Below are 25184 nucleotides of genomic sequence, written 5' to 3'. Positions count from 1 at the left end.
ATCCCCGCTCTGTTGAAATCTGTACAGTGGCTACATGTAAACGAATTCAGGCTGCTGGTGACATGTGAGAGTTGGGGTCTGGTTTTCATCTGCTTTATTGAGGGGGGACTGTATGGGCAACCTTTCAGTTGGAATGTGTTCCAGTTCCATTAGGAGGGATCCCTTGTTTCTCCCTCTTTTCTTCCCTCCTTCCCTCCCCTTTACCCCACTCCCTCTGTGTGTGTGTGTGTGTGTGTGTGTGCGCGCAGGAACAATGAGAGGGGACCTCTTCATGTCAGAAATGGCGGACTTTTTCAGAAAAAGGCATGAATATATCTGTGATGGAGCTGATAAGTATTCAGGTTAGTTTATGAAACTAGTTTACAGGGAAGAAGCCCCCCCTCCCCTCCCCAGTTTCCCTGTACTCGCAGCCTCCTTTGTGAACTCTGTTCTCTCAGAGATCCGCAGCCAGAGAAGGGGAGAGACTAGGAGGAAGTCACTGAGAGAACTGCTTAGATGAGTGATAAATTCCGTCCCGGGAGGAGGGCGTTTATATAGTTGGGGAGCAAAAGGCCAAGTGTTAGATTTATTCGGTTATTTTTTAGAAATTTTTTTACATAAACCTTCAGTTCAAGATGTGGGCTATTTCCTAAAAATTGTTCTGAGGTGACATTATAGATCTGTAGATTTGTAAGGGAACTTGGATGATAAAATCAACTCAAGCCATCTCAAGAAGAGACCTATTTAAGCTCTTGTTTTCAGCAGAGTCTTAATTCCTACTCAGACTCACAGGGTGTACGGTATACTTGTATTACAGTTGAACAGAGATTTGCAAAGTTGAAAGGTCTCCTGCCTTAGGAAACAGGGGTCCTTTACTTTTGGCTGCCTCACTTCCCCGCCTCTCCCTTTTCTTCCCATGTCCATAATTCTGCTTAGCCTCCGGGGTGTGAGGGATAATCTTGTACCTCAGTATGTTTCTTATGGTGACCTTGGCCTTTGTTCTACCAGGCAGAGCACAGTGTGGGGTTGGTAAGGTATTTTGTAACAGGTTTGGTTTGAGAGACTGACTTTATCCATCATGTGACATTTAACCTGGTTTGGAATGAAGTACTTAGTGGTACATAGGAGTTCAAGGTATTCAAGGCACCTGCACCAGGGTCTCTAGACACGCCCTTACCCACCCACCCACACACACAAAATCAACTGGGAGTTTGAGAGAGGCACAGGAAGGACATAACAGTGGCTTAAATGAAGAAGAGTCATATTGATAGAAATAATGTAATGTATAACATAGAATGTAACTACTGTTAGATCAGAGATGGGTGAGATGGTTTGGAGAAAGCTTTAAGCAGATCTTTGAAGCCAGGATAGAAAAAGGAAAAATAACTCAGACACGTATCAGATGGGAAAGTGTGATATTTCTTACTGGAAATTAGAAAGAAGATTTTTACATAGGAAACAGTAGAGAGTGTGGAAATAATCTTGAGTGTTTAAGTTATGGGTTACTAGGGAGTAAGACATTTGGTAGGAGTGAGGCAGACAGATTCTAAGGAACTTGGATTTGAAGGGCTGAGCAGTAAAGCTAGTTTCCAAGCAGAGAAGTGACATGACTAAAATTATTCTTGAGGAGTATTATTCTTTAAGTGGTGTGCTTAGTTTCAGTGAGCAATTTTCTGGCTTTCCTTATGGAAAGGTGTGGATAGGATGCTGGTGTAATTAAGATGATAGAGCTGACTGAATAGGTGCCAGTCTTGGGGAAAGACTTTGTAGAATACTTTCAGCTAAGTGCTATTATATGTTTTCATGAAGAATCTAGAGATACATTTGTAGATGACGCAAAACTGGGGAAATTTCTAGATTTACAGACAACAAACTTGGGGCAGATCCGTTAGCTTTGGTGTCCTTATCAGTGTAATAGGGTTCAGACCAGCTGGCTTCTGAGGTTTGGTACAGGGATGAAATTATGTGATTAGATGAATAAAGTGTAAAAGTTATCTCAATCAAAGAAACTTGGGGTAAAGATTCAGCATGAAAGAAAGAAATGACAGTTCCAATTACTGGGTTCGATGAACACGTACAAATACAGGACGGGAGAAATAGGGCATAAAAGTAATTCATGTGGGGGGGAAATGGGCTTTTCAACGACTGTGTGTTTGGTAGTACATAGGAGTATTTTGTGACTTCTAGAAAAGTAAATGTAGGTTTGGGCTGCAGCAGTAGAAACAACAGTGTCTGGCACACAGGAGGTGATGGTCTAGCTCAGCACTGTGCTGGTAAGAACATATATGCTACGTGTTGTTTTTTTTTTTTCTTCCATTTTGGGCCCTACCTTTTAAAAGAAGTTTTGGATGAACTAGGAGCACCTTGTTGAAGGTAGGCAAGATAGTCCAGTTTTGAAGTACATGGACTCTGGAGTTAAACCTAGATTTGTGTCCTGCCTTTGACGTCTGCTAGCTGTGAAATCATCTTTCTAAGCTTTAAGGTCCTCATATTCAGAATTGAGATCATAGGGTAACATACTGTTACAGGGACTAATAAAAGAGATAATGGCTGTAAAACGCTTAGCAAATACGTAACACACAGTAAATGCTTCGAAAATGTTGGTCACTGTCATTATTATTACCATTGTTATCTTAAGCGTGAGAGAGCCACTGAAATGGTGAGGAAGTCTGGAATAGTCCAAAGCATTGAACCCTGGAAAAAAAGAAAACAGAGTCAACATAGCTATCTTCAAATTTTTGAAGGGTCACATGTGAGAGAAGCAGAAGGCTTGTTCCTTTTTGTTCTAGAAGACAGGCATAGCCTGCAGGCAGAAATTGTAGAGAGGCAGAATTATTTTTTTTAAATAAGATATGATTCACATACTATTAAATTCACTCTTTTAAAGTGTACAATTCAGTGGTTTTTTTCAGACCTGAAAAACAATGTCTAAAAGATCGACTTTTCCAGAAAATTGTAGCTACACAATGCATTGCTCTTAGGACATAGTTTCCAGGTGTATTCAGAGTTAAGTATAACCATCAACATTTTCTAATTTTAAAACATTTTCATTACCTTTCAAAGAAACTCTCTACTCCTTAGTAGTCACTCTCCAGTTCCCCTCTTCCCCGCCCCTGACAACACTAACCTACTTTCTGTCTCTATGGATTTGCCTGTTCTTGACATTTCACAAAAACAAAATTATACAATATGTGGCCTTTTGTCTCTAGCTGCTTTCACTGAACATGACGTTTTCAAGGTTCATCCATGTCATAGCATGTGTCAGATCTTCATTCCTTCTTTTATGGCAAATAATATTTCATTGTATGAATACACCACACTTTATCCATTCATCAGCTTATGGGCATTTGGGTTGCTTCCACTTTTTGTTATTGTGAATAATACTGCTACAAGTATTCTTTACAAATTTTTGTGTGGACTTATGTTTTCAGCCATCTTGGGTATATACCTAGGAGGGAAGGCAGAATTTTAAGACATCAGAAAGAAAGAGTTTGTGACAATGGGATCCACCTACACTGAAGACAGTTCTGTTGCAAAAGTAGTGAGCCAGTACCTTTATTTTACTGAACAAGTGCATGGCTTTTGCTGTGTTTACTAGATACTGTTCTAAGTGCTTTACAGTTATTTAAAACCCTACAAGGTAGACATTGTTATTAAATCTATTTTGCAACAAGGCGGTCTAGTAACTTGCTCAAGATCACTCGTAGAGTAAATGAGATTGAAATCCAGGTGATCTGGTTCTAGTGTCTGTACCCTTAGTACAGGAACAATAAAGACTTCAAGTATTTATTGAATTCTGTTTCTCAGACACCATGCTTAACTGCTTTTATTCAAGTAGAGACTGGTGATTAACTTTTAGGGATATTTTAGAAAGAATTATTTTTTGGGTAGAAGTTACCTTAGGGTGCCTTGAATCCCAGGTTTCCAAGGATGGATAGAAGTGGGGGAAAAGCCAGTAACAAGATGTCTGGCCTGAGGCTTTTAAGATGATTAGACTTTTTCTCAGAAAGGAAACAGTGAATATTAATGATAAGTACTGCGGGAACTCGGTTAGCAAGACTTGTCAGAATATGTTAATAAGTTATAGATAATGTAAAAAGATTAACCAAAAGTGACTTTTGAGATTGTGAATGGAAGCCTTAGAAAAATGGATGCATTAAAGTTTCATGGAAAAGTGATCCTACTTTAAAAATATTTAGTTTCAAGTATTGGCAGGATATATTAGGGTAAGGAGATGACTTTTAGTAAACCGAACATATGGAACTGGAGCTGAAGGTGGTTGTTTAGAATGAAATGAACAGCAACAAAAATAACATGCATAAGAGAGAAAAGAGCAGTGCAGCCCAGACTTCCCTTTAAGGTGGCTGTAGTTGATGGGGAAGAAGAAGTAGAGGAATCAGTAATCTAGACTAAAAATTTCTAGAGCTTTGAGATAGACAGAGGGAGTCATAGAAGCCAAATGTAAAATGATGAAAGTGATGGAAGGCGTGGCCAGCAATACCTTCCATAAAGAGAATTTCCTTGTGATAAAATCTCAGATGAGATCACTGAACTTGATAAGGGGTAAGTCGTTGCTCTTAGGACATAGATTCTGGGCGATAATTAGAACGAAAGTTTTGTTGCAAAGGGACAAGTAAGAAGATGGAACAGAAAGGAAAAGTATCTGAAATTAGGCTACCATTATAGAAGTTTGGTTGTGAAGGAAGAAGAATTTGACAAGGGAATTGGGGCTTAGTGAAAAATGTAGGTTAAAAAAGACTTGTATATGTTTTAAGGTAAAGGAATAAACAGTCTATAATGCTAGAACATTTTAAATAAGAAATTAAGACTTTATTATTATACCAACAATGGCTCTAGTTTCATGTAAAACTAGGATGTGGTTCTGTATGTGGGCTTTAGAAGAATAAATCAGTTGTACATCATATCTAAGTATTATCTCACTTAGAGTAAAACCCTGAATCCTTTACAGTGGCCTAAAGGCTCTTCATGATCTGCCTCCCGGTTACATCTCTCATCGGTTTCCTGGCACTCTTTTTCTTAATCCCTTACGTAGAGCCAAAGAGTTTTCCTTGCTATTCCTCAAACATGCCAGGACTGTTCCCAGTTTAAGGGCCTTTGCATTTGCTGTTCTTTCTGTCTTGAACATGCTTTCCCTAGCTACCTGCATGGGTCCCTCACCTCATTCAGGACTTGACTCAAACATGCCTTCTCAGCGAGGCCTTCTCTGATTTTCCTGTTTATTACTGAAATACCTCACTTATCCAACCCAGTATTACCAATGCATTCTCTTCCTATGGCCCTTACCTGTTTCACTGTTACTCATAGCACTTAACTCTGCCTAACAAATTTATTATATATTTTACCTATTAGTTTTGTTTTTTGTCTTCTTCTACTAGAATTTAAACTCCATGAGTTCAAGGATTTCCCTAGCACTAGAACCATGCCTGGCACTTAATAGGTACTTGGTAAATGTTGCATGAATGAACGAGTGTAATGTTCTTTGTGGAAACTGATATGAGAACATTCTTCTTCGTCATCAACAGCATCATTGATAAGCATGTTGGATGCTATTTATAGAATTAGGCTTCATATATTGTCTTACTCAGGAGTTGGCAAACTTTTTCGGTAAAGCACCAGATAGAAAATACTTTAGCGAGCCATGTGGTTGCCTTACAACTACTCAACTCTGTTATTGTAGTACAAGAGTAGCCATAGACAATCCCTGCATGGATGAGTATGGTTGTGTTCCAACAAGACTTTATGTATGGAGATTGAAATTTGCATTTTACATAATTTTCAAACATTTCAAATGAAATATTATTGTTCTTTTGATTTTTTCTCCCAACCATTTAAAAATGTAAAAACCATTCTCAGCTCTCAGGCCATACAAAAACAGGCAGTGGGCCAGAGTAGACCCACAAGATGTAGTTTGCCAACCTCTACTTTTACTGGTTTCTTAGTATCTTAGTTGAAACTTACTCTTATATACTTGGTAGTGAGCAACAATGTAGATTAAACCCTGCTAACAGATAATTCAGTAATACTTTTGCTTGGCTCCAGAATCTTCCATATTGTTTCATTTTTGTTTTCCTGGGAACCTTATGTTTTCATTACATGTTTATGATGCTGGTATTTAAGTGAGTTTGCATTCTCTGAGCAGATGTCACGTGATAGTGTTGGGGAGGTGGTCATGGTAGCAAAGCTGGGCGAAGCCCACCCAGGTTTAAAAGTTTGCCATTATTTACAAGGTAAATAGTTCCCATATGGGAGAATCAAGAGTTGTCAGGCAGGCTTAATGCCCAGAGGACTGTCCCTGTGAATGAGAATTGTATTTCAGTTTTTAACATCATCCATAACAGATTTCTTGAATAAGCTATAAATGCTTTTAATAATATAGCTTGGGGTTCATTTTAGCTATGCTACATGCAATTTTTGCTCCTTTACTTAAAAAATAATTAGAAAATGTCCTATTCTATTATCAAATCAAGCTGTGATTTGAATAAAGCATCATATTTTCCCTCAGTAAGTACAAAGAGGAAAAGAAAAGTTCTTCATTTGCAAAACTTTTAAGTATTTATAAGGTTTCACATACTTGATTTTGTTCAGTTCTTACAACAGCCTCATGATGTAGGTAGCTTTATTAACTATTTTTAAAGTGAGAGAACTGATAGTGGTGTTAAGTAACTTGTCCAAAGTCATAGCACCAGGACTCCACATGGACCTTCTGACCGTATGAGGAAACTTCAGTCAGTCTTTGGTCTCATTGCTGTGCCCTCTCCTCACTGCCTTTCATTCTGTAGCTTCATGTGCTCATCAAGATGCTCAGAGATCTAGCTGTTCCTGGCTCTGCCTTGCTTACTGTGCACAGCTCTGGGAAAGTACAAGGCTGTGCGGGGTTCCATCCATTACCAGCCAGAGGCCCTTCCAGCTCTGTTTCCTCCTCCAGCCATTTTAGCTACTGCGTAATTCTTCTGGGCATGTTCTTAGTTCCCGAAGATCTAGTCCTCCTTCTTTTCTCAAAATTATGAGAAGATTTTGAGAAAAGAAAATCTCCAAAGATTTCACCTGGTCAACTGATGGCTAACGAAACACCTTGGATATGATTGGCCAAGACGGGAAGGAGTGAAACAGGGCCCCAGTGCTTCAAGTCTGGGTGATTGGGAGAGTCAGGACACAGTGATTGGGTATTATAGGAATACATGATAGGACTTGGTTTTGAGGGAGATGATTTAGAGTTTGGTTGAAATGTGTTATCTTTGAGGTGATGGTGAAACAGCCTTGTAGATTTAGTTTTCTATCCTCCAAAAAGTGAAATGGAGAAATAGGTTGAACCAAATATATGGGGCGACAGCCAAATGGCAAAATTTATAGTTAGAATCAAAGACTTTGTGTTCCTTTTAAATGCTTCTTAAAGGTCCTATTTAAACAACCTCTTCATTATGAAAATGGAGACTTTCCATGCCTTTTTATGCTGTTTAGAGAATATTACACGCAGTTTGGGATGATTATATATCTTACGCATCAATAGGTAGCATATAAAAAGATTCCTCAACACACACGTGGAAAATGTTATAGAATATTATTCTTGAATTGCTTTCCTTTTTTGCTTTGGTGCTTGTATGGCACCTTAGATATTTTTTATGTTATTTTAATTATATTCTTTGCTTTTCTTTTTGTTTAGAAAAGCTTCCTGCTACTAATATCTTAACAGATTTCAGTTTCTGAAAAGCCCCTTTGATCCTTTCCCTATTCCTATACCTCGTTTTTCTTTATTACAGTTTCAGCCCCTTGAACATAACCCAGAAATTTAGATATAGGCCAACTGATGTCCCAGTGGAAACGAGAAAAGAAGAACTTACTATTTCTCAGTGGTTAATTGAGAGAAAACACATGATATTTTATATATTTTAAAATTGGAGAGGATAACAGGGTCAGTCCATGCATTATGATGTAAAAATCTTAATTCTATCAAATGGCTTAGTCAAAATGAGAAAGATAATGATTTAAAGACAAGGATCAACAATAGTGTGCAAAAAGGTGCTGTTACACCAGATCAGCCTGTACATACATGAAAAAGGCTATGGTTGTATTTTGCCTCTGAATCAAGGTCATGCTGACTGGCCATGGCAGACCTTGCTGGATCACCCACCTGTATTCTGTCACCTGGCAAGATGCAAGAAGGCATAGGACTGTGTGGTTAAGTTCTCTAAGCACCTCTTTTCCTAAAGTAAGGCAGTTTTACGGGTTGTACCTCCAGGTTTCTCAATTCACAATCTAGTTTTCTTGAATAGGCTGCTCTATCCTGTAAGTTTTTGGACTTACGAGAAGTCAGATGTTTTCATGGACTCCTCTCTTTTCCGCACAGATGTCCAGAGGGCTTCTTGGGAGAATATTGTCAACATCGAGACCCTTGTGAGAAGAACCGCTGCCAGAATGGTGGGACATGTGTGGCCCAGGCTATGCTGGGGAAAGCCACATGCCGATGTGCCCCAGGGTTCACAGGCGAGGACTGCCAGTACTCGACCACTCACCCCTGCTTTGTGTCTCAGCCCTGCCTGAATGGAGGCACCTGTTACGTGCTTAGCCGGGATGCCTATGAGTGCTCCTGCCAAGTCGGCTTTACAGGTAACAAAGTGGGACTCAGACCCCTACTTTCCTATTCCGAGCAGGTACTTCTGTTTAGCATCTTCTAGATACTGTCATCTGGCTCTTTAGGGTCCCCCAACTCTGGTACATGTTTAACATTATGGTAAGGGACTGGAATGTTCCAATCAAGTATCCTTAACTTCCTTTTGAAAGAGGAGAAAGAGAAAAAAAAAAGAGTCAAATACTCAGAAGTAGTTGACTGCCTAAAGTCTGTGTATTCGGATCAGGAATCAGAATTACTTCACTGTCTCCAGAAGAAGAGTTGTTATTGATAACTTATTCCTTGAAATCTTCTCTCCCCAGACATTCAGGGCACTCGCTTTTCTGGTTTTATAAACTGATTGTGCCTTTTGCTTCTGTATCACCTTGACCTTGTCCTCATTCATTTAATTTTTGTGTTCTTTGGAACTCTGTTTTGAGCCTTCTTTTGAGCCATATCACTGCTTTCCCCAGGGACTCTCATGATCTCCAGTTGCTTCAGCTTTCATCTGTATTCTTTGCTGATGACTCTCATAGTCCATCCCCACCCTGCCATTCAGGCTCATATTCCCAACTATCCATTGCATCTCATCCTTGGACATTCAGCAGGTTCCTCAAACTCAACATGTTGTTATAAATACTGGTGCCAATGTCCACTCCAAACACTTCACACTAGAAATTACTTCTCACTTACTAGTACCCTACTTAGACTCAGTCACCTACTCTAACCTCTGAATTGCCTCTCTCACCTGCCTACTCCTCTTCATTTCCTCTGCTGCTCTGTAGCTGAGGTCCGTGTCATCTCTCACCTAGACTCCTGCAATTGTTTCCTGACTGGGGGTCCTTGCCTTTATCCCCATCTGGTTTACCTGTCACGTTACCTTTAATGCTAAGTGCAAATCTGCTCACAAACTCGCCTGCTTACAATGCCTAATGAGTTTTCATCATCTGCAGAATAAACTTCAAACTGTTTTACTTGGCTTCTGTAGCCCTTCACAAATTCACTAGGACTTGAATTTCTTTACAGCCTCACCTCCTCGCAAGCGTCTAGCTGTAGTGACGCCAGCATTCTCATCATTTCCTGAAAACGTCATACTTCCTCTTGCCTCCATGCTGTTGCACACCCTTTTGCCTGGAATGCCCCTTTCTATAATTGGTGATTGCCCAATGTTATTGTAAACTCTTAGTGACCCTTTCATGATTCCTTTATGCAGTTAGTCTCTATGTTCTATTATTTTATCTGTCGCATTTTGTTGTAATTAATTTTTACATGTCTCTCCTCTGACTCTATTATGGGTTCTTCAAATGTGGATCTGAGCTTTATTCAGAATGAAGCATAAGTGTTTATTAAGTTACATAAGAAAAGAACTATTCACCATTTTGTCTCCTCACCACTACCAGCAATTCTGTAGATAAAATGAAAAATGGAAAACATACTCAGAAGACTAGACTGAATCACTTAGTCTGGAATATTCTACTGTTTTTTTCATTAAAAGGTGTTGGCACAGGTAGAAGATAGTTAGGATGATCCATTATCTCCATTGTGACTGTGACAGCATTGATGCTGTGAGTCATTGAGGAGATCTGGTGGTTAAGAGAATAACTTTTTCCTGATTGTCAGTTTTGAGTTGTTTTGTTCCACAAGCAAAGGGCGGGCTTATCCATTTAAAACATTTTAATCCCAACTAGTGGAAATGGCAGTAATGCTTTCTTCATAATTAAAATGTTACTCTGAAATAAATCCTTAAAGCATATTCCATTGCTGTTAAAAGGATCTCTTCTTGGTGTTCTTTGGGCTTCTGGTCATCTTTATACAGCCGCCACTTTTGTCTGTCACTTTAGGGATCCCTGCAGGTCAAGCTCACCCGTTCGGTTTTGTGACAGCCCAGTAGCCCACCTAGTCAGACGTTATGAGCTCCTCTCCACTCACAGATGAAGAAACAGAGGCAGGAAGTTAGTTCCTGCACAAAACATGTATGGGAAACCAAGGTCAGAGACCTTTTTGTTTCAGTGGTAGGCAAACACTGATATAGACTCTTGTCAGCAGTAACCATTTTTATCTGTTCTCCACTGTGGGTAAGTACTTCTTGGTTGAATGAAGAAAAAATAGAAAGGAAAATTTTGGTTCCTTCATTTCCTCTCTGCTTAGCACCCTGAGATATATATGCTGTGCCCAGATTTTTATTGCTCTTTCCCCTTTGATTTGATATTTCCTGACAGACAGAGAGCACTTCTGTGTGTTCATGTGCCACCTCTCTCTCCCTTTTAAGAAGCTGTCATGACTCTCATTTGCTTTTCTATGGGGGTCAAAGATTTGGATATTTACCTAGACAACCGATTGGAGTATTAACAATTCAGGCAGTTCTCATACTTTTATTTTTTAACAAAGCTTAAACTAATGAAAACAAAAAGCCATGTGAATACCAAATTTAGTGGTAGCGTGGGAGTATTTTTTTTTTCCTCTTTCTACCTTGGAGAATCTGCTTTGATTCCTTTGAGTCATACTTTGAATCCAGCACTTTCTTTCCACTTCTTTCTGGTACTTTGCTGCCTAAGCGAGTCCGTGATCATTACCTTTCTAGATCTTTATTCTCATGACAGCTTCTAGCTATTTTCATATATGAGGAGCCAGAGATTCTTCATTCTCTTCAAACACATCCAGCAGCATTTTTGTCAAGACCACAATTAAAATGTTTCCCAGAATACATGTGCACGTATGTTGTATTTAAGGGAGACAGAAGTAGTATTGGCTTGTTTCTGTCATCTAAGCGGTGTGTTTAGTCATTGTGTATTGTGGAAAATACCAATGCACTTTATTCATTTAAAAGACATGATTTGAGAGCCTACTACAGGGATCTGACCCTTGCTAGTGAGACAGGTGATATAGTAAAAAGAAACAGCAAACTTGGGGTATGTGTTTACATGTGCAGGTGTGTGCGTATGAGAGAGAGAGGGGACAGGGATTTGGGGAGCTGAGGGGGCATTAAGGATGACTTCACAGCAGTGGTGACTTATGAGTAGAGTTGTCAAGATAACTGTGAGCCCACTAGGTAAACAAAAAGGAAGATGGCCTTCCAAACAGAGGAACAGCTTATGCAAATGCAAGGAGGTGTGAGACAGTAGATGCATCCAGACCCTTCTGTGTTGCCTACAGTCCTTCCCCCACCCATGTGCTCCACTAAATCTTTGTGTCTCAGCTGAGAGCCCTGGAGAGTGCCCCTGTTGGATGATCTTGAAGAGACTCTGATATGGGCTTCCTGCAAAATCCAAGAGTTTAGGGATTCTCCATGCAGCGACTCCCTTTATCAACTGTTGGGTGGGAGCTGTGGGGTGTTGAGGATGGGGCTGACTCCCACTTCTGTAGGCAGTACTGAGTTCTATTACCCTTCCTCTAGGTAAACTGTGCCAATGGACCGATGCCTGCCTGTCTCATCCCTGTGCAAATGGAAGTACCTGTACCACTGTGGCCAACCAGTTCTCCTGCACATGCCTCGCAGGCTTCACAGGGCAGAAGTGTGAGACTGATGTCAATGAGTGTGACATTCCAGGACAGTGCCAGCATGGTGGCACCTGCCTCAACCTCCCAGGTTCCTATCAGTGCCAGTGCCCCCAGGGCTTCACAGGCCAGCACTGTGACAGCCCCTATGTGCCCTGTGCACCCTCCCCCTGTGTCAATGGAGGCACGTGCCGGCAGACTGGTGACTTCACATTTGAGTGCAACTGCCTTCCAGGTAAGGAGTCCCCCTAGTGTCCTGGGTTGAGGGATGCACATCCAGCACAGAAGGAAGTGGGTGGGTGTGGCTCAATTGCTCCTTTAGGAAGTACCCTTCCCAGCAGGGAAAAGAGGAAGTGAGAATTTTGTGTGGGGTGGTTTGCTGGTGAGAGAGGAGTTTTATGGGCCCAGTGTGATCCATAAACTGAGCAGGGGGTAATTTAACATGTCAAGGTTTATGATGATGAGTGGCTTGGAAATTGTTTATTGTCCTTTTTTGAGGAACAGTGAGAAATAAGAGAAACAGAGCTCTGGGAAAAGGGTAGATAAGCCTATGGAATGGAAAGGAACGTAGCGAGAATTCAACACTGAAAAATACGTATGTGTAATTAGTAGAATGCTTTAAATTGAACTGATAATAACAATAGATGATCGACTTTTCCCACATGCTTTTACCTCTGATGAAATAATAGATTATTTTATTATCTACCTGATTGCATCCACCTACCCTATTGTGATTTTCCCTAGGCTTCTGGTCTTCAGAACCCTCTCTGTGTAGACTCTCTGACTTTGAGGTAACCCTCCCCAGACTTGAAGCTGGAGAATTATAGAACTGGGGTGGAGGGTGGTGCTTTGTTAATCAGTGAGCACTTTTTGATGAGCCCTGATAGATTATGTACAGCACAACCACACATAACCCCAAGATAGAAGCAAAAAAGACGAGCAGTGTATAGGGGCTTGGGGCCTGGTGTTCTGTAGGATGGAAAAAGAAACAAGCCTGGCCGGTTCGCTAAACTCCTTATAAAAATGATGGGGCGGCCGAAAACCAAGAACTTTGATTGGGAACAGAACACAAGCAGCTGGAGCAGATGAATTACTAAGCAACAAAGATTCTGTTTTTATACAAATATCCTTGGTACAAAAACAAAAGAAGGAAAACTGTGGGGCGGGGGGTGGTGGGGTGGGTGGAATAATGTGCCAAGTCAGCAGAATTACCTCAAAAAGAAGTTGTTCTCGTTACTCTTTTAGAGTGGGAATCTTAGATTCTGGTGTTGTGGCTATGGTTCATATAAAACGGGATTGTGTGTTTTATCTTTTGAGGATTAAAGGTCATATGTTGGTCCTCAGATATAATTTATTCATTTCATTCAGTTAAAATTTATTGACTGCCAACATGTCCTAGGTATCACGCTGTGTGCTTGGGATACAGCAAGATAAGACACTGCCACATAATAGAAAACTATACCATTTAACTGTAAGCCACGAGAACAAGCTACCTGATTGTATTGCTTTCAGTTTCTCTTTCAGTGAAGAATAGATAATGCTGTCATTTTAGACACTAAATACATTTTTATTTACTTAATATTACTGTCATGCACGTTATCTCAAGAAGGAATAGCTAATAGATATCTTTCTTCACTCCCATATTTATTTGCATTTTAAGGGTTGAAAGAAGGAAACGAAAATGTGAACAGTTTAACTTTGCAGATATTCTAACAGTCTAATATTCTAATAGCCTAAGTGGCTAGTAATTGAGGTTAGTGCAATTTACTGTTGAGGGCTAAATGTATTTCTTAGTTTCAAGAACATTGCTTTTAATAGTTGCCTAGAACAGGAGGCTGATTTGGCAGCACAGTGCTAACGGGAAGTTAGAGGAGTCAATAAAGGAAGTTTTTAGCCGGGAGAGAGTGATTATTCACTCCCATAGTCTCTGCATTGTTATCCACTAGCCACGATAAGAACCTTAGGGAATTCTGAGAGTGTGTCCAGGAAAGGATCTGTCAAACCAGAATAGTATCTCCTCCTTGAGAAAGGAAATAACCAGGGATTCCACAGCTGAGAGGCTGCCAGGGCTAGTGGGACAGAGTCAGGAGATCTTGGCTGTCTCTTACACTCTGCTTATAGTTTAAAGCAAGACATTTATTTACATACTGATGAAGTAAGTGTGTGTGTGGTGTTTGGGATTGGGATGGGGGTGCAGAGTAGGTGGGGGCAGAGATTTGGCAAAGAGTAAACTGACATTTATTTAATGCCTTTTATGAATCAGGCCCTGTGCCAGGTACTTCTGCATCCATTAGCTCTATTACACAAAAACCTTGGGGATAGGTATTATTTTTCAAGTTTTCCCACGTGAAGCAACTCAAGTTTGGCGATGTTAAGTGATTTACCCCAAGTTGCACAGCTGACATGTGGTTAGGCTGAGTCCTGAAACCTAGGCAGGTTATTTCCAAAGCCTGTGCTTTGTACATCTTGTTGCATCACACTGTACTGCTTGTCTGCCCCGAAGGTGCTTTGAAAATGTGCAGAACTTTTTGTTAAATGCTTAGAGGTGTTTGGGTTAAAAAAATGTAGGTTCATGTTGTAAGGAAAAGGAGATACTTCTAATTAAGATCAAACAATATTTGTTACATACCAGCCTGTATATGGCATCATGCAGACTTTTAAAAATAGTTAAGTAGACAAGTTCTTGCCTTTTGGGGTCTCGTGATCTGATACAGAAGACATCAGCTTGGACAGTGTATAGAAGGAAATTAAAAAAGCATTCAAAACAACAGCTGATGCAGTAACACAGTGAATAAATCTGTATTTACACAGTGTGTCAGATTTTATGCTCATTGTTTTTATGTCCTAGGTGAAATTTGGAAAGTATTAACTTTATTTCCACACAGGGAGATAGTGCCTGGAGATGATTTTCTTTTCATAGTGCAGTACCATTTTCCTTGCCTCTCCCCCATTGCCCGCCACACTATTCGATAGACTGAAACGCTGCTTAAAATAATAATCAGTATCTCAATGTAAACAACACCCTTATTTGAAGGGAATCATTATTTCAGCTCTAAACATGGGGAATCCAAGTCAGCAGGAGGCAAAGTAGCTTTTGTCCAGGTGTTCTGCAATTCCCAAGGGGCTGCTGCTTCCCACCTCACTTCAAGTACTTTTTCCACTTCTAACAGAGGCCTCCCTGGATCACCCTATTTCAAATTGTAACCATTCCCTTCCCCCCATTACTGCCCCTGGTCTACCTTTCCTTTTCTTTTTCTGTAACACTTATCATCTTCTTACTGTATAATTTGCACTATATAATTTACTTCATTATGCCTATTGTTTATTGTCTGTCTTTTCCAAATTCTGTCGCCTCCTCCCCTCTCCAGAGAGAAAGCTAGGATCTCTGTTTTTGTTTGGTGATGTACCCCAAGCACCTAGAAACCATGCCAGGTATATAATAGGTACACGCGTACTCAGTATCATAGTGTTGAGAATATAGCTTTGGTCTTCTCATTTTCTTCCTGGTATTGTGCATCCTGGACTTAGTTTGGCTTCTCGTCTGTACTTGGTTACAGTGATACTGACTAAAAAGAATTGTAGTCCTTTTCAACTGTGAAAGTCAGTGAACCCCACATAAGTTAGTGATTATATTTGAATAGTTAAGATATAGTTCTTTTCCTGTGAAGGGCCCTGTAGTTACTGTGAGTTGATTTTAGTATTATTTTAAGACTGATGGAAAGGGAATTAAAGCTGCAAAAATGACTCATCTTGTGTGACAAAGAAAGAAGTGTTTCTCCAAAGAGGGAAGAAGGAAAGAATATATTCAAGAGGGAACTGATATAATCAAACCAAGGAACTGTATTTCGTCGTCTCCTTAGATCAACAGCTGTTAATAATCCAGATCCTTCACGAACTACCGTTAAGGCAAATTTTAGCAGAAGGTCTGAGGAGGGGCACTCAGCCAGAATAATTTTAACAGAAGAGCAAAACAGAAAATAAACTATTGAGTCATTGATTCCCAGTATTTTTGAATGAGGGTCAACTACTGGGGAGAGAATAAGTTAAACTGGGTTTGTATTTGTGGATATTCTAAAATGTAGCACAGATAATCAGAAACCAGTGGGTTGTCTGAATCTCGTGGCTGTGCCTTGCCAGTTGGATTGGATAGTCCTTGATGGACTTTCCCTTTTTCTTTCTTTCCTATACCTCCTTATTCCTTTATGATTTTTAAAAACTTCATAAAAAGCTGTCTGATCTGTTCTCTCGAAACAATGAAGGTTTTTTCTTTATAAGCCACCTCTGTACTTTACAGGCTGATTATATGTAATATCCCTGTATCATTAAAATAAAGCTTAAGCACATTTTGTGGCTTTTGTGTCTACTGTGCTGTTTTTGAGCTTAACAACTCTTAGAAATAATTCCCTCCTGCATTCTCATATGCACAGGCATGTGATGGTCTCTTGGGTGTTATACTAATCATATGCTGGCAGGTTTCCTCTGGAACAGATGCAGAAATTATCATGCCATTTTGCAGGGCACATTATTTTAGCTCCTTTAACTTGGGCCCTAAACGCAGTTTTACTTGATGTTCCTGAATGTCTTTCCTGTTCTCCCATGCTTGGTGGTTTTGCCCATGCTAACTCCTCAGCTTTCTATCACTTTCCTCCCCCACCCACCCTGCCTTTTTATATAGAACTTACGCCGTATGATGTGTCAAAGGCACCTGTTTCACTGAAATGCCTTCTGTATTCCCTACCCCTGTGGGGATTAGAGACCCTCAGAGTCTTTCAGCAACCTGTATACTTCTAGCACAGCACTTACCAAACTGAGAGTTCATCCTTCCCAGAAGACACTTTCATTTTAACTTTTCCCCCAGTATCCAACTTAGTGCTTGGCACAAAATTGAGATGCAGTGAATATTTGATGAATGGATGAATTAAATGTGATAGACAATTCCCGTATTCTATCATTTTTAATGTTCTGAATTTTTTTCTTTTGAAACCCTTTATTCATTTCTCTAGTTTCTAGAAAGGAAAGTAGAAATCATTTGGGAGATATCAAGGGAGGGAGGGAGGTAGGAGCAGCAGCCTGGGTGGGTGGTGGGGCAGGCATACATGGGCCATTCATGGGGTCAGTGAGCTCACTGGGGCCCGTTCAGAGGATGTATGAAGTATGCCAAGGAAACCAGTGGGACCGAGGTGGGACCAGTTTGCTCTTGTGACAGGCTTCTTCCCATAGGGCGGAGGGAGAAGGTAGCCGGTAGGTGTTTACCTTTATGCCTTTGTTCAGTTCCTGGCATCCCTGGTTTTTTCCTCACTCTTTCATCCCCGTGGATGGAAGCTCTTCTTGACGAACTTTCAGCCTGGTCTGGGAGAATCCTGGTTATATCATCTCATCTTCCTCTTTCTGCTCTGCTCTTTGTGCTTCTCCATCTAGCCTTTCCACCATCACACCTCCCAGGATCTGAAAATGGAAAGATATGGAAGTTCTCTTGAGAGATGCTGTTCTGTGTGTGGGATGACAAGTTCAGAAGACACTTTTCTGTTCCCCACCCTCTGTCATCATTTATCAGTTACGTGGCCCATGGTTTTATAACAGCACAGTCTTGAAATGTTCCTTCTGAGTTTAATTTCTTTCTTTTTGGCCTTTTAAGGATGTGAATTGGCATCAAGCAGTAGAATCCTTTTAGTACAGTCATGTGAGCCTCGCTGTAAGTCTGCTACACCCATCCCACCCACAGGTCTGGAGACTTGTCTGTTTCCCTTTCCCTTAAAACCTTAAAATATTTTTAAGAAGTGATTACACTAAAACTTACTCACTTAAACCTTATCCTTCCTCCCCACACCCTCCTTGGGTAGACTTTCTTACAAGAATTTGCTAGCTATTTCCCAAAAGAGTACCGTATCTCTATTTTTAAAGCATAAATCCTGTCTTAACTTTGGAGGAGAACTGATTTGGCTTGAGTTTTCTCAGACAAGGGGACTTTTGAACCAAGGTCAGTTTTTCAGATTATTGAAAGGGAACTCTGGGGTCCCAGAGAGCAAACTGATTAAAACTGGGTAAAGTTTCTGGTTCAGTATTGACTCCTATCTACTAGCCATGTAAAAGTGGATAAGTCAGCCATGTGGCCCTCCACTGCTTCATTTGTAACATAAAGGGATTAGAGGAGACAATCTCTAAGGGATGCTTTGATCCCACTGATATACAGAATCAGCAAATGTGTGTGGAACACTTACGTCAGACATTGTTTTAAGTGCTTTTCCTCCTAATATAGCAGATTTATTGAGGTATAACTTATATATCATGTAATTTGCTCTTTTTAAAGTGTACAGTTCAGTGGTTTTTAGTATATTTACAGATATGTGTAACTGTTGACACAATAAATTCCCGCTCATTTTTATCACTCCAAGAGAAGCCCTGTACCCTTTAGCAGTCACTCCCTATCCTCCCCTTAATTTCCTCCTAGCACCAGGCAAATCTGCTTTCTTTCTCTAGAGTTGCCTATTCTGGACATTTCATATAAATGGAAGCACATACTATGTGGTCATTCATGATGAGCTTCTTGCACTTAATGTTTTCAAAGTTCATTTATGTTGCAGGAGGTATCAGTACTGCATTCCTTTTCATGGCTGATTCATATTCCATTGTATGGATTTACTGCTTTATATTTATCCATTCATCAGTTAATTGACATTTGGGCTGCTTCCACTCTTTTTGGCTATTCTGAAAACTGCCACTGTGAACATTCTTGAACAAGTTTTTGAGTGGACGTATGTTTTCATTTCTTTCAGGTATATACTTATGACAGGAATTACTGGGTGATGTGGTAACTCTATTTAACCTTGCAGGAACTGCCAGATTGTATTCCAAAGTGGCTGCACTATTTTATATCCCCACTGGCAATAAATGAGGATTCCCAATTTCTCCATAGCCTCACCAACATTTGTTGTTATCTGTCTTTTTAATTACAGCCATCCTAGTGGGTGTGAAGTGATGTCTTATTGTGGTTTTGATTTGCATTTCCCTGATGGCTAATGTTGAGCATCTTTTCACGTACTTATTGACCATTTGTATATCTTCTTTGGAGATATACAAATCTTTGGAAATGTCTATTTAGATTCTTTACCCATTTTATAATTGGGTTATTTGTCTCAGTATTATTATATTATATATATTGTATTTTTACTTTTGTTGTAAGAATTTTTTATATATCCCAGATACAAGTCTCTTAACAGATATATGATTTGCAAATATTTTCTCCCATTCTGTGGACTGTCTTTTTACCTTCTTGGTGGTATCCTCTGAAACACACTGTTTTTAATTTTGATGAAGTCCAAACTATCTATTTTTTTCTTTTGTTGCTTGTGCTTTTGGTCATATTTAAGAAATCTTTGCCTAGCCCAAGTCACAGAGATTTACTCCCATGTTATCTTCAAAGAGTCTTACAATTTTAACTCTTACATTTTGAGTTAATTTTTGTGTATGGGATGAGGCATGCCTACAACTTTATTCTTTTGCATCTAGATATTCAGTTGTTCCAGTACCACTTACTGAATTAAGTGCTTTTTATTTCTAATTCATTTAATCTTTAAAACAACCTTTTGGGTAGGCCTTGTTAATTACCCCCAGAGAGGAAAGGAAGTTTAACTATCTTGCCCAGGTTCACTCAGCTGCCACATGGCAAGGGTGAGGATTGAATCGAGGCATTTTGGCCCCAGAGGCCATGCTTCAATCATGAATTAACTTTTTCACCTACTTGCCTTCTTACCTACCTACCTACCTACCTACCTACCCAATGACAGGAAAGAACTACCTCAAAAATAGTTATAAAAAGAAAGCATTTTATTTCTTATCTATTGTGGTTATGTTGAAATGCTTCTGCTTTCTCAGCCTGACTGTGGTTGTTGGTTGGTGCATTCAGTTAGTTGCAGCCTTGGCTAATAAAAGTTCAGGGTCAAAGTTTCAATTCCTTATAGTTTGGGTGCAATGGTTTCATCACCTCCTTGATACCCTAGTCAACCAAATTTAGTTTTAGTCACCAGGAAGATCAAGTTAGGTGGAGGATAACCATACCAGTTCTAGGACACCACCAAACCACAAGTTCTAACAGTGGTGGGCCAGGACCCCTTATTTCCCTCCCACACTCTAAAGCTATCTTTAACTTTTCTAAAGAATATTTCCATCAAGAGCACTAGACTAGGAATACAGACCTCAGTTGTTCAGGGACTATACTTGATAGATCTGTGGGCTTAAATAATTCAACATTTTTCTGACTCATTAGTCCATTTGTAAGACTTTCATATGATTAAACAGATATATGGGTAATACGATTAATTTTTAAAAATTCCAAGTGTATGAAATTTTTCATAGTCTTTCTTGAGCTTACTTAATGATTCATCTACTCGAATGGATGAAGTAACAAATACCTGGAGAAATAGAATTTTCTTCAGTCAGGCTTTCAGTTATCCTCATCTTCTACAAAGTGATTTCCTTTGGCCTCTGGGTTTTTGGTTTTGGGTTTTTGGTGACTTGGTTCATATGCATTTACATGAATGCTACTGTATTCAGAGAAACCAGCTATGTTCCAGTGTAACGGAGCAGATGTTGAATGCCACCATAGCTTGTGGTAAGGAATGAATAAAGCAAGGTGTAACTGATGTTTGTCCCACTCAGCAGACTATAAACGCCCCCAAAGCAGGGACTCTTTCTTTCCCTCAGTTATATCGTAGTCTGGTATAATGCCAATAAGTGTTTCGAGTGAGAGAGGAAACTTTTAAGGGACATTTTGAAGAGGCCAAATAGTTCATCATACTGTATTTCAAATAAAAGAATGTTTACTCAGTGAACGCTTTTCTCTTGTTTTAAAGCTAGTAGTCTTCTATTTTAATAGCTAAGGGATTTGGTAGCAAGGAGAGAGAAAGAAAAAAGCTTAACATGTATAAATTACAGAGGAACATACAATAGACAGGGTGAAGTTTGGTGTACTAGTTTCATTTTTCAGAAAAGGGAAAAATCAAGAGGAAGGAAGCAATGATGTAAATATGGAGAGGAGGATGAAGGAATTGAAGGGTTGGTAAGTTTAATTAGTAATAATGCCACTCCATATTCAGATAGCTTTTTATATTTATATTGTACTTTACTCATGAAGTGGCACTTACAACAACCTAGGAAGGCAGGCTGGGCAGATAAAATCAGACTCATTTTACTGATGAGGAAGCTACTTCAGCGTTTGTAATTTACCATGCATTAAATAGCTTATAAGCAGTGAGGTTGGAACTTGACCCATATTTCAGACTTTAAGTTTAGTATTTTTCTTATGCCCCACCCCACCCCATGTGATTTTCCCAAGCAGTCATCCTAAGAAAAAAAAAGAAAGGAATTTAAATTTAATTAGGTAATCTTTTATCTGTTCTTCCCATTAATCTAGCATGGAGCTGGGGAAAATCTAACAACTTTTTTTTTTTTTTAGAACCAGTAAATAGCTGTCCTGAGTAGACATTTATCTTCACTGGGATTTTATTTCATGAAAACACTTTGAAATACTTGTGAGGTAACTATGAAGGCATGTCATTGGCCTCATGAGTCATTTTAACTGTCTAACTATGCTTGAGGCAAGAGAAGACAGAATATTGGGGGATTTTTTATATGGTGAGGCTTGGGTTGACCAGATGCTAGCTATTGAACTAGACTAATGAAGTCAGTCTGTTCTGGTGACTATGTCTTGTGAAGAAGAGCAGATCACATCATCTGTATGAGAATTTACCATTTTCTCTTATTCTTCTCTTTTTCTAGGTTTTGAAGGGGTCACCTGTGAGCGGAATATTGATGACTGCCCTAACCACAAGTGTCAGAATGGAGGGGTTTGTGTGGATGGGGTCAATACTTACAACTGCCGCTGCCCCCCTCAGTGGACAGGTATGTACAGTGTGATGAGTCAGGCAGAACGGGACGTAGACTGGTTACCAGTGGCAGGCTGTTGTTGAAGTTATTTTACAAGGATCTCTGTGCTACACCATTAGGTATAGTGCTAACCCTGTGTGCTCCCTCACACTCACTTAAAGAAAGAAATGTTTGCGCAGGAATTCATGGGCAGCTACTCTGAACTCAGCAATATGCTAAGTGCTGTGGCAGATGTGAGAGACGAGCACTGTTGACACACTCTGAGGCTATTAGCTGGCAAAAACAGTACATTGCCTGAAACATAGTAGGTGTTTGTTATATACTTGAGAGGAAAAGAACATACTTAAATGCAAAAATATAAATGTTCTTACCACATACACACAAGAAATGATAACTGTGAAGTAATGGATGTGTTAACTAATCTTTTTACGGTAATAATTTCACAATATATGTATATCAAATCATCACATTGTACGCCTTAAACTTACACAATGTTACATACCAAGTGTACCTCAATAAAACCGGAAAAGAAAAAGAAACTACAACTTGTCAAGTTTTGGTGGAGTATCAAAGTATATTCATAATTATAGGAAAAGGCTATTAAAATACCCTTTCTCTTCCAACTAAAAAAAGGGGAGAAAGTAAGTTATGCTGACTGCAAGAGTTCAAAGCTTATTGTTTATTCAAAGACAGAAATATGATCTTATTGTGGCCTATAATTATGCAAAGGATTGGGCTGGTCCTCTTGATGAAATTATTTTTGTGACACCCATCTGCCTTTTTTTTTTCCTTTTTTGTATCCCTTTTTGCACATAAACTTTTCTGTCTCTGACACCAGAAGAGAAGTCCTGCTTAAATTTACAACCTCTTGGAAGTTCCTGATGTTGCCTTAGGCAAATTTTTCCTCGTATTTTTGAAATTAAGTGATTTCATGCAGACATTTGGTTCCAATTTCTGTTTGTATCTGTTTATCTCACTGAAAGTGGAGACAGGTAAGAACTGATTAAGTGATTAAGAACTGAGCCTTTCTGAGAGAAAGTGATTGATTTAATGTGGAAACCCAAGAATAAGTTAATGTTATAAGGAAGAAACTACGGTGGCGGTGGCAGTACCAGTGAGGGATTGTGCCCAGCAAAGAAGTCTTGATCTTGGATTGCTGTTGTTACTACCTGGTATTCTTTAGAGTCTCTGGATTGCCTTCCCTCATCTGTAGCAGCTAATTATTTAGAGTACTCTTTAGAGCTGTAGACTATGAACAGAAAAAGATTAAAGGGGCTTAAAAACTTCAATAACATGATTTCCTGGAAGGGCACAGATTTCTGCTTTTAATCCCTAAACTGTCTTTTTTAATACTTTCCCACTGGGTTTCCCTAAAATTGGACTTCCCCTAGAATTTCTTCTTGGTGTCTTGATCCTAAGACTTCATTCCCAACCCTCTGTTTTTTTCTGTCATATTCTATCTTCTCCTTAGCTTTTGCCATTTCTCTGGTGATTTTACATAGGTCTTTTTTTTTTTTTTCAGCATAAGAAGATTACTGTAAAGTTAATTATGTGACAAATAGTTAATTGGAAAGATTTGAATTTTTCTCTTTTTAATGATCCTCACAGTGGTATTGGGCAGGGTGAGATACCTGTTAGGAACTTGACCTCATTCTAATCTCTTCCTTGCCCCGTGGGAGGCAGAGAGTGGCTCTGTGTGGTACCGAGGCTCCTGATGCCACTGAAGATTAAATGATAACTGCCACTGAAGATTTCATTGCTGATTTTTCTTTGATACTACACTCAGTTTCCTGCTTTGATATTAATTAGGAAGGCTTGATCTTGGGGGAAACTTTCCCAGTGAAACAATATTTTACCAAAATTTCCAAAATTTCTTGCCCCAAGATGTTTAATAAATACCTTTTTTTCTATGAAAGTCCTTATGTTTCTTTCTCCATGTGTTTTTATACTTCTTTTAGAAAGGGTGGCAGAAATGATAGGTAAATTCAGTGTGTCGGGTTTATTTCTTTCAATCTGCTGTCATTTAAAGTACCCTCAGTCTTTGGTTTCCCACCACAGGTTTCCTTCCTCCTTTTCCACTCATGCCAATTCTTTGATTTCCAATGACAGCCTTGTTTTTTGCTGTCCCCATCACCAACAGGCTAGAGTCCTAAGTTCTTCCTGTAATGAAGTCCTCCCTGGCCTCAGCTCCATCTGCTTCTTCGGGCTTCTCAAGCATCCAGCAGCACTTCATTTCCAGCAATAAGAACTGCTTTCAGTTCTCCTGGATCTGCCATGTCCTGTGTTTTCATTCACACCATTTCTTTTCCGTAAATTTTTCTTCTCCACTCCTCCCCCTATAGTCCTCACCATTTTTGCCTGCCTGGCTCAGATCAAGTGGTTACCTCCTTCGGGAAACCCTCCGTGACCTCCCTCTGGGCTAAGTGTTACCCTCGGGGCTCCCTTACTACCCCATACACTCCTCTGTGATAACCTCACCACATTAATATTAGTGTTGTTATACGCTTGAGGGGAGGGAATGGGGTCGTTGAACTGTTGGTGACATGGGTAGCTAGAGCTCTTTACAGACCTTTGTTCTCAGTAACATATGGCTGAGTTGTTCATGATCCCAGCCCCCACTTCATTCTGAGAAGAGTAGAAAGAAAACTTTGGGTTGTGGGGTTCCTATTTCTATTGATATTAGAGCTGTAAATAAATTCAGGTTAGCATTTTCTGCCTTACACAAACTAAAGAAATGAATGGGATTGGGGACTGAGAGTTAACTAATGTTTATTAGTACCCAAATAATGTGCCAATTACACAGTTTGATTTTGTGTAATCCTCTCAATAACTGTATGAAGGGTAGAGTTTTTAAAATATTCTTTTTACAGATGATGGTGGTTAAACAATTTACTCAAGACATGTAGTGGTTGGGTCAGTGTTTGAATCTAGGCTTGTTGAATTCCAAGTTGGTGCTCAAATCTGTGGTCTTTAAAAAAAAATACAAATTGCCTCTATGGGTTGTATTTAACATTTTTTTTATTTATTAGGGACTTAAATTGTTATTAAGCGTTTTAAGATGTTTTGAATATGTTGTTACATAAAATATAATATTAAAGTTAATTTCACCAGTTTCTTTTTCCTTTTCCCAGAAAACTCAGAATGGCATCTGTATCGCCTGTGAAAGTCCTATTTCACAACACTGCTTCAGGTGCAAAGATGC

General features: G+C 39.5%; 1 protein-coding gene across 1 annotated transcript in view; it reads left to right on the top strand.

Moving 5' to 3' along the window:
- Nucleotides 1-25184, top strand: part of NOTCH2 (notch receptor 2) — a 153513-nt gene that overhangs the window by 63453 nt on the left and 64876 nt on the right. The window contains exons 3-5 of the mRNA XM_010967928.3: nucleotides 8345-8604; nucleotides 12000-12335; nucleotides 21875-21997. Of these exons, the coding sequence (XP_010966230.1) occupies nucleotides 8345-8604; nucleotides 12000-12335; nucleotides 21875-21997 (719 nt within the window). The remainder of the gene's footprint in view (nucleotides 1-8344; nucleotides 8605-11999; nucleotides 12336-21874; nucleotides 21998-25184) is intronic.

This window comes from Camelus bactrianus, chromosome 9 (genome assembly GCF_048773025.1).
Source record: "Camelus bactrianus isolate YW-2024 breed Bactrian camel chromosome 9, ASM4877302v1, whole genome shotgun sequence".
In the NCBI taxonomy this organism is placed as follows: domain Eukaryota; kingdom Metazoa; phylum Chordata; class Mammalia; order Artiodactyla; family Camelidae; genus Camelus; species Camelus bactrianus.
This window is presented reverse-complemented; position numbering and strand designations above follow the sequence as displayed.